The 10,402-nt window shown below is 43.2% G+C and overlaps 1 protein-coding gene across 9 annotated transcripts in view; it reads left to right on the forward strand.

Annotated features, from left to right (window-relative positions):
• The window catches only part of LOC308469410 (vomeronasal type-2 receptor 26-like), a 27,655-nt gene extending 17,534 nt beyond the window's left edge, over positions 1-10,121 (forward strand). For 3 of the 9 annotated variants that reach the window (XM_080991821.1, XM_080991824.1, XM_080991822.1), the window contains 5 exons: positions 2,698-2,989; positions 4,887-5,729; positions 5,948-6,178; positions 7,328-7,454; positions 8,027-10,121. In XM_080991821.1, the coding sequence (XP_080847947.1) occupies positions 2,702-2,989; positions 4,887-5,729; positions 5,948-6,178; positions 7,328-7,454; positions 8,027-8,919 (2,382 nt within the window). In that variant the 5' untranslated portion in view covers positions 2,698-2,701 and the 3' untranslated portion in view covers positions 8,920-10,121. Of the gene's footprint in view, positions 1-2,274; positions 2,349-2,426; positions 2,552-2,697; positions 2,990-4,886; positions 5,730-5,947; positions 6,179-7,327; positions 7,455-8,026 lie in introns of those variants that run through there. The other 6 variants (XM_080991827.1, XM_080991823.1, XM_080991826.1 and 3 more) reach the window with 6 other exon arrangements.
• Positions 10,122-10,402: the final 281 nt, after the last annotated feature.

Below are 10,402 nucleotides of genomic sequence, written 5' to 3' on the forward strand. Positions count from 1 at the left end.
ACCGCAAGGTCTATAGGTCGCCGATGAAACCATTTGGTTTATATGTCCGGTCGGGTCTTCAATCAAATCCGGGCCATTTTTTGATGTAGGTGGGACACTCCCCTGACCTGATGCTGGCAAAGGTACAGGGGATGTTCGGCGTACTGGTACCGTTTGTATGTCGGGTCTATGCCGCTCAGGGGAGTATGAGGACTCCAGTTCCGGCATTGATGGATTAGATGGTAAGGAGTTGTTTTGGTGGAAGGAACTCTGAGTTACACTCCTCAGCGGGGGACTCTTGGAGGGCGAGTCAAAATTTATCAAGAGTTGGGATGAGGGGCCAACTTGAGAGGCAAAACCTGGGTCTGCCAAGCGTCGGTGGGTTTTGCCCACAAGTGGGGGAGGCATGGGTTTAGGAGCTGGACTAAGGTATGGAAGACTTCCTGCTTCCTTAAACCACGACTCCGAAAAGCTGGCAGAGTTATCCTGAAAAGTGGGCAGGACTTTTCTGTTCTTCTGGACATGTATGAGCTGATGATTAAGTACTTCTAGTCTATCAATTATTTCTTGTTGTTCTCTCGGTGGAAGGTCGCCAAAGGTGGCTAAAAGCTCTCTTTCCTCCAGCGGGGTCAGAGAATTACTTGCGCCAGTGGGTTTCTTTAGAGCTCGTGGGGACGTAGGGTGAGTCCAGTTTCGGTGCGGATGGATATCCTCCGGGAGAGGAGGCTCGATGTCCCGAGGTACGCCCGACCTCTCCGACAGAGTCCACTCCGTACCGTGACCAACAAGTAGGAGGGGGTGGATCATGCTATCCATAAAAACTCTTGTTGGGATGATATCGTACCTTGCCAAGAGTGGTTTCTGCCTGATGATAGCTGAAGGGATCCTTGGAGAGTAAAACGCAAGCATCACTTTCTGTTGCCCGAGGTGCTGGTTCAAAGGTAATACTGCAATGAGATCGCATTGTGAGATTTCTATGTTTAGGAGATTGCTTAGGTGCTTTTTAACCCCACTCAGAGTAAGCCACCTTGGTGACCCTGCCCCGATGTTTAGGCAGATTTTCTTAGGTTGCAGGGACAATGCTTGATGTTTCAGTGCAGGATTTGGTTTATATTTAGGGATCACACTTCTTTTTTTGGTAGAAGGCAAGGACCTCTGGCACTTCAATTCCCCCGTATCTACAGTTGGTTTAAACTTTGACCAGAAGTTATCCATTTTCTGTTCGAGGTTACATAACTGGGAGGCTAGCACATCAATCTTCTTGAATATACAATTAAGGGTTCTGACCACAAGATGGAGATGTTCATGTTGTTCTTGTCTTGCGCAGTCCTCAGTTCCAGCGTCCTGCACCACCCTCAATGGGACACTCCCTCTTCCTCCAAGCTTGCCGTCCGCAGTTTTAGTCTGAGGTAAAAATAATTCCTCTGGTGTTGACGTTGTTTCTGGAGACATTAGAGGGTAGAAACGGTTCTGAGTTTTCACCCTATAGCAGAGTTCAATGGGGTCACTCCGTTTGTCAGACACGGGGGGGTCGATTTTTAATTGTTTGGCTCTTGGGGAGGGCAGAGCCTCGTCACAATCCCTTAGGCGTTTGCCTTGGCCCATCGTTATGAGTCTTTTAAAATAGCAGTGCTTAAAAGATAATAAAAGGTAGTAGAAATAGAAATACAACTGGATGTGAGCTGGCGGAAAACCAGTAAGTCGAAGGCTGCTTCCAAGGCTGCCGGAGAATGCAATTATCTCTGAGTAGGAGTATTGCAGGCATCCGTCTGTCTATTTTTCCTGGAGGTCTAAACAATAATACCATTGGATGGAGACCTGTTATTTGTTCCATTTGTTTATTAAAGTTTTCTGTACGGCACTTTACTTGGTGAAAAGCAGTGTATCAATGTGCTTTCTATAAGCTAAATGTGTTTTCTATAATGTGTTTTCTATAAGCTAAAAAGCTGTGAAGGGTGTTTACGTCGCAGCTTTTCTGTAGTTGTCTCGTTGTCTCTCGTGAAACATTGTGGAAATTCGAATGCTCTGACCATGGCCCTTGGCATGAATAATGGGAAGTTTCCTACTCTCAATATACAATAATCTTCTAGATGTTTATCCACAGAATTAGTTTCCCAGGTTTGACTCACTACCCTTACCAGGAGAATGAAGACAGGGTATGGCAGGCTGTTCCTTTATAGATTTGTGCAATGATAATTGGAGCAAACCATCTTCGGTAGGAACTGAACAATTATTTCCCCCAGGCACAACATAACCTATGCAACTTCAAACTGCAGATGCCTGCTATCCTTAGACAGCTGAAATGCATCCTGTGCGCTAAGATTGGCTCTGGGGACATTTTCTGAGGTGCTCAGCAGAGCTGAACAGCCGTAAGTCTTTTTGGCTGGTGTGAGTGGTTGCTCTTCCCAAATAGCACTACAAACATGCAAACCATGATTGGGGGACCAGTTTTTGTGAGATATATAATGTCTAGAGTGATCTTTTGATACAGGGGCAGCTAGTAGCCACAGAACTGGTCAGAGGGCCAAGGACGTTACCAGAACATGGGCCTCCATCCTCCTCCTTTGTAAAGGTACTGCAGACGCTATTACTGGTACACCTCAGCCCCACGTTGTCCTACTTTCTGGCCTCCTTTCACGTTTGCCTTGATTTATACAAACAAGTACGCAACTCATTTTCACTGAATGGTGGGTGACTATGTGACACACCTTTTTGCAGCTGGATGGATGTGAGGAACTGCCACGTTCTTTCCTTCTCACTTACTGCTCAGGAGATCAATCGTAACCCCAGGCTCTTACCCAACATCACCCTGGGCTACAGCATCTATGATACCTATTTTGATGGAAGAATAACTACTGATGCTTTGACAGACCTCTTTGCTGGTGGGAAAATCAACATTCCAAACTACAGCTGCGGAAGACGGGGAAACCTTCTAGCTATTATTGAAGGGGGTGAAACCGACATCTCCATGCACATTGCAAGCATGTCGGGCTTCTACAAGATACCACAGGTAAGAACTGGGCTCAAGTCAAACATACCCAGCAACATTTGCCATTTCATAAGAAAAGCAAGGTATGCTTAGCTTAGTGCAATTTATTTTATTGCTCCCTGCCCCCCAACCAGTTGCAGCCTCTGTAGCACGTTGCTACATAAATTTTGCCCTACCGGAAATTGGCGCTTTCAAGTGCTGTTATTGAGCTTGGCACGGGAAAGGTTTCCTTCACTGTTCCACGAGGCTGCTACCTCTTCTTACAGCTCCAGGAACTGTTAAATAAAATTGTTTAATGTACAGTGGTACCTTGGTTTCTGAACAGTTCTGTTTGCGAACTATTCAGTTTACGAACTCCGCAAAACCGGAAGCAGTGTTCCGGTTTGCAAACTTTACCTTGGTTTACGAACAGAAGCCGAATGGTGAAACAGCACCTTCAGTGGGAGGCCTCAATAGGGAAAGCACTCCTTGGTTTAATAATGGATTCGGTTTAAGAACAGATTTTCAGAACGTTAAGTTCGTAAACCTAGGTACCACTGTACATTGAAATGGGAACTAAATTTATAGTGTGCCTGTATTGTATACCACGAGGCATGGTTGGAAATTTCCACTGAAGCTGAAGAAGAGCTTGCTAGGTTAATCATTAATGGGGTTGTATCATGGAACTGTATGTGTATGTCTACTGGTTCAATCACATGAAAAAGATAGTATTAGAGGTCCATGCCTATGTTAATCTGGGAGATATCCATGTTTGGGTGTGTGCCCTTTGTTTGAAGCTACTGAAGAGAATGGATTTGTGAATCTGTCTCCAGCAAACAACCTCTGGCTAATGGAGACTGAAATGGCATGACACCAGTAATGAGCCGCATGGTGCCACAACTGCCACCCAGCAACTAGGTGAATGGAATTTCTCCAAACAGAGGGATGTTGAATGTGGAGTACCTCAAGACTGATATGATTTAGGAGTGAAGAGGGAGATGGCCAAGTTTTCTGATCATACTGAATTGTTCTAGATTGTTAAACCAAAAGCAGATTGTGAAGAGCTCCAAATAACTTCTCCAGATAAAAAGGCACATGCAATTCAATATAAACAAGTGTGAATTTATGCACGCTGAGGGGGAAATCAGCCTTAATTTCACATGTTTGCTTCTGGGTTCTGAACTGGCATTGACTGAACAGAAATGAGACCACAGGGTCTTGGTAGATAGATCAATGAATATGTTGCCTCTTCAGCATTTGTCATGTAAAAGCAAATTCCATGCTAAGTACACCATCAGGAAAGGAATTAAAAATAAAACTGTCAATCTCATAATATAGTTATACAGACCTATGGGGCTGCTGCCTTTGGAAGACTGTGTACATTGGTTTTTGACACACCTCAAACAGTGTACAGGTTAAACTTTATTCGCATTAGCCAACAGCAATGGCAACATAAAACAAGCAATATATACAAATAAAAAGACAGCAATGGGTAAAAAGGGCAATCAAATGACCAAATGTATTATAGAATTGGAAATAAGTTCAGAAAAAGATATTGGAGATGAGGTGGTTATATTCAAAAGGGACCATTGGAAAACAGTCCTAATGCTGCAGTCCATGCTGATAACACACAACTCTAATTTTTCATAAGATTTCAATATGGAGGAGCTGTGCATGATGTAGAAACCCCTCTGGGTGTCATGGTAGACTGACCTCCCAGTCCTTCTGAAGGCTTTATAGTATTGCAGGATGCATTTTAATGGAAGTGTGATTTTAGACTTTTGCATTCATAATTTTGTTCTATTGTATTTCTCTAAACTGCAGAGAGACAATTGCCATTAGGTGATAAATAAATTGCATATATATGAAATTTCAAAAAACATTGAAGCTTATACTAATTAAATGTTTCATCATATTTGATTTGATTTGATTCACACAGAGGTATCCAATCTTTGTCCTGAGAAACAAAACACCAGTTTCTTTTCTTCAACAGCTCAGTTATGGCTTTGTTCTTCATGATAAAGTCCAGTCCCCTTTTATCTACCAGATGGTCTCAAAGGAAGAAACTCAGTACCTGGGAATTATCCAACTCCTCCTGCATTTCAGGTGGACGTGGGTTGGTCTCTTTGCTCCAGACAATGACAATGGAGAAAGGTTCCTGAGTATCTTGACATCCCTAATGATCAAAAGGGAAATCTGTGTTGCCTTCACAAAAAGAGTACTACTACAAACCTGGCTGTGGTTACCCCATGAAGCCCCTGCCATGTGGAGACAAGTCAATGTCTTTGTTTACTGTACAGACTCTCAATATGGACTTTTCACAATCATGGAGGTACAAACCTTGCTTGAAAGGATAGAAACTGGGGGGAAAGTCTGGATAATCACCGCTCTTGAGAACACAGTCTTGTTCTATGAGACGGAATCCTTCCGGTATGCCCATGGTTCTTTGTCCTTTGTAATGAAGACCAAAAAAAAGATGAAAATGGACGACTCCGAACCAATATTCCCTTCTGTTTTGGATCTTTGGCAAGAAGAATTTGAATGTTCATATTCCAAACATGCCTTGTCTGTGAGAGGTTGGACAAGATGCAGGGAGACAGAGAATGTGATGATCCAGCAGGAATTTATTGAACAGGTTCATTCCCAAGATAGCTATGTTCATTACATCAGTATCCTAGCCGTTGCTCAGGCCTTACATGCAGCATATTCATCCAGATCAAAGCGGATGTCACTGATGGGTGGAGGAGACCTGTTGGGACTTCAAAAGATTCAGCCATGGCAGGTATGTCCTTTTCCTGTTCATTGTCCCAGCTCTGGAATCACCATATTAGGAACATAGGAAGCTGCCTTAAAATGAGTCAGACCATTGGTCTCACAAGTAGCATTGTCTATATTGGTCTAACAAGTAGCATTGTCTATATTGACTGACAGACAGGGAAAGTGAATTATCCCAAATGTTTTCATGTTCTCTTAGTGCTGGAGTTTCCTCTGTCGTTGTAGCTTCATCCATTCTTGAAAGAAGTGCATCTCTATTCTAATACTTCACCTGATGGACAGTACTTGAATGAGAATGGGGCATTGGCCATTGACTTCGATATTGTGAATTGGGTGCTGTTTCCCAATACCTCTCATGGTAGAGTGAAGATTGGGGAAGTAGAGAAACAGGCATCCTCAGAGGTAAAGTTGACCATCAACCGAAAAGCAATTGTCTGGCCCCTGGCCTTTAACAAGGTATGGAGAAATGATATGTCATTTTATTACTTGTGACATCTGCTAGGCTCTAATAGCTTGTTGAATTGCACATATGAGACTTTGACTGTGATTTTACTGATACAGTGGTACATCGGTTTACGAACTTAATCCATTCTGGTAGTCCATTCTTAAACCGAAACTGTTCTTAAACCAAGGTGCGCTTTCCCTAATGAGGCCTTCCGCCGCTGGTGCTCTTCCACTGTTCAAATTCGTCCTTAGACCAAGGTAAAGCTATGAAACCGGTTTTGTGGAGTTCATACACCAAATAGTTCATAAACAGGACTGTTCTTAAACCGAGGTACCACTGTACTTCCCTCGAACAAAGTCATTGAGATGAATGGAACAGCCTCTTGAGTATGTATAAGATTTCACAGTGAATAGGAGACTTTCCTAAGCACAGTCAAATAGTTTCCCAAATGTAAGGCCTTCCCAATCTGTTCAGAATATCCAGAGGACAGCATGTATTTCCTGTAGGGACTGTCAGGAGTTCAGCCTACACTCGAGTAGGATCCTGGTAGAGACACATGCCCAACTGGCATGTTCTCTCCCTCCTGGCCGATTGTTCGGGAGCTTCAAAAGCTTTCTTCTGCCCGAACATCACAGTGACCAATGCCAACCAACACTGGCACACTTAGGGATCTGCAGAGTTTGTGCATTTCGCGTGACAGACCTCAGCAACTCAGCATTTTGGCTAATCTACTTTATTTACATATAAACACACATTGAGCACTGCAACATGGCTCCCTCTCTCTCTAGCATCAGACAGCAAAGAGAAAAAGAACAAAGGACAATAGTCCCATTTCACGGAACACAGTAACACAAACATCCTGTCTTCGTCACTTCCCACACTGTGGTGTCAAAACATATACCGTCATGTGATAGACAACAATCCTATGACTGAAATCAAGTAGCAGGAATTCTAACAGGGACACCCTGCACCCACCCACAAATATTAATCAGAACTGGCAATTATTAATCACCTGCCAAAATAGGGCCTGGGGTCACTTATGGCCATTGGAAGCAAATATATGTTTTCCACAATCTTGCCAAAACACTGCGATCTGTTTCCAAAAGCACAAATGCTCCTAATCGTTTCTCATTGATTCTCCTTCCTCAATTTCTGCCTAGACCATGCCTCATTCAAGATGCTCACAGAGCTGTCACCCTGGATATGTCAAGAAGATTCAGGAAGGGAAGCCCCCCTGCTGCTATGATTGCACTCCCTGCTCAGAAGGGACCATCTCCACTCAGGAAGGTAGGCCAAGACCTCAGGAAAAACCGTCTTACCTGGGAGGATGGGGCAAAGGTTCGAGCCAGCCTAAGCATGATGTTTGTAATGGCATCCCATGAGTGAAATGCCTCTCAGGTTTTTGGAGGTTCAAAGAGCAGCACTAGGAGGGATAAGCAGTTTTAACGGGGGGAAAGCATGTCCACCTCTTTGACCAATGCACACATGCACAGGTCATCAGCTGACAATTATGCCTTTGAGGCCCTACCCATCACACAACTCAAAAAGTGGCATCACCAAATGGGGTGACCTGCTGAGCTAAGTTTAATCCAGTGGCCAGAGGTTCCCAGCACCAGTTTACACTTAATAGAAGCGCTTCTGAAATATCTCACAGGCCAAGCTTTTCTAGCCATGCTCCACATGATCTATTTTGGTGGATGAGACCATGGATCGAGATGTTTTTGCCAGTGAACTTTTGCTTCTCTCTTTCCCAACAAAACTGTTCTTTTTTTATCTCTCCCATATGCCTACCTTCCCCATATGCCTAGCTTGGTTTACAACTGCTGTTAGGATACTGAAGTCTCTTTTTCTCTCTGCAGATACTGCCAAATGCACCAAATGTTCAAAAGATCAGCATCCAAAGAAAGACAAAAATCAATGTGTACCCAAAACAATCACCTTCCTGTCCTATGAAGAACCTTTGGGGAGCATCCTAGCTTCCTTTGCCATCCTCATATCCTTAGCCACAGTTTTTGTGTTAGAAATCTTTATTAAATACAAAGCCACTCCCATAGTCAAAGCCAACAATAGGGATCTCTCCTACATCCTCCTCATCTCCCTCCTTCTCTCATTTTTGTCCTCCTTCCTCTTCATTGGCCAGCCAAGAAAAGGGACCTGCCTTTTGCGCCAAACAGCCTTTGGCATCATCTTCTCAGTTGCTGTCTCTTCCGTCTTGGCAAAAACCATCACTGTGGTGCTGGCCTTCCTGGCCACTAAGCCAGGGAGCAGGGCGATGAGATGGCTGGGGGAAAGTCTGGCCAATGCTGTTGTCATTTCCTGTTCCAGTGTCCAAATTCTCATCTGCACCACCTGGCTGAGTACCTCTCCCCCATTCCCAGAGTCTGACATGCACTCCCAGCCTGCAGAGATTATCCTGCAATGCAATGAAGGGTCTGTGGCCATGTTTTATGGTGCCCTGGGCTACATGGGCTTCCAGGCTGCCATCTGTTTTATGGTGGCTTTTTTAGCCAGGAACCTGCCTGGAAACTTCAATGAAGCCAAGCTGATCACCTTCAGCATGCTGGTCTTCTGCAGTGTTTGGGTGTCCTTTGTTCCCACCTACCTGAGCACCAAGGGGAAATTCATGGTAGCAGTGCAGGTCTTCTCTATCTTGGCCTCCAGTGCTGGGCTTCTGGGCTGCATCTTCCTTCCCAAATGCTACATTATTATACTGAGGCCAGATCTGAACATGAGAAAGACCAGAAAAAGCTAAATATGATATTTGATTATTAGGTCTAGGGATATCATGGAACCGTAGAGTTAGAAGTCCACACCAGAATATTGACTGCACTGTGCAGCTAGCCATGTAAATGGTGAGGCAAAGATCCAATAGTGTGCTTACCATGGTTCCCTTAGCCTCACATGTAATGGAAAGCAGGTAAACATCTACTGGTGGATCTCTGGATTATATTCAGAAGACCTCTAACAGGTTCTGATACCTCGTTCTTCAGTAACAGCAACTGTAGAGATCCGCATTGTTGTTTGAGATCATTCTTGTGCCAGGCTCCTTTCTCTTGAGTTAAACTGCTCATTACTCTGAGCTGAATTGCATAAGCTGCTTTAGAAGTTGCAAACTGAATTGCTAAAATACTAAATAAACTTAGATAAATTAGAATAAAGTCACATTAAGACAGCTACATTTGATTTGATTAATTACATTTCTATGCCACTCTTTATTAGATTGAATCGCAGAGCAGTTTATAGACAATAAATAACAACAGAATAACAATAACAATAGACACAAAAGAAGAATGGTTATGCAAGCTGACTGAGTACTTGGAATTCGCGAAGCTAGCAGATGTCTTAAGAGACAAATCTAATAAAATAGTTAAGAAGGAATGGGATCATTTAAACAACTACCTGATGAATCAAGGTTCAGCACCTAAGATCTGGTTGTGCCTAGAATAACACTGCAAAAGCAATAAAGTCCTGATACCAAGATGAGGAATCAATTGAAATACAGGAAAGTATCTTTACTAAGAACAATGAACTGTTGCGGTATTGGCAGAAGTCTTTATTTGTTGTTTTGTAGGTAGCTTTGTATGTGGTTCTCTGTGTTTTAATTTAAGAATCTGTTCGTCGAGAGCCAGTGTGGTGTAGTGGTTAAGAGCGATAGACTCGTACTCTGGTGAACCGGGTTCGCTTCCCTGCTCCTCCACATGCAGCTGCTGGGTGACCTCGGGCCCGTCACACTTCTTTGAAGTCTCTCAGCCCCACTCACTTCACAGAGTGTTTGTTGTGGGGGAGGAAGGGAAAGGAGAATGTTAGCCGCTTTGAGACTCCTGAAGGGGAGTGAAAGGCGGGATATCAAATCCAAACTCTTCTTCTTCTTTGTAAAATATTAGTCTAACAATGAATGATTTACTGTTATCCTAGATACACACACACACACATTCCCCCCCCCCGTTTTCTTCCCTTTTTTCTCTTTTTCTTCTCTTCCATACTTCTCCTTTCTTTTTTTCTTCTTCTATATTATGATTTTACTTTTCCTTATTAATTATTGATTCTTCTTTTATCTACTTAATCAGTTTGACGACTGTAAGTTTTGTTCTAATTGTTTGTGTATGCAACATAGTTCAACAACAACAACAAACAATAGTGTAATAGAACATCACAAATATAGACTTACAGAGAATAATGAACAATTCATTGGTATAACAATTACAGCTCATTGGCGAAACCATTACTAATAATCA

Source organism: Podarcis pityusensis (genome assembly GCF_964106645.2).
Source record: "Podarcis pityusensis genome assembly, chromosome: 2".
Lineage (NCBI taxonomy): Eukaryota > Metazoa > Chordata > Lepidosauria > Squamata > Lacertidae > Podarcis > Podarcis pityusensis.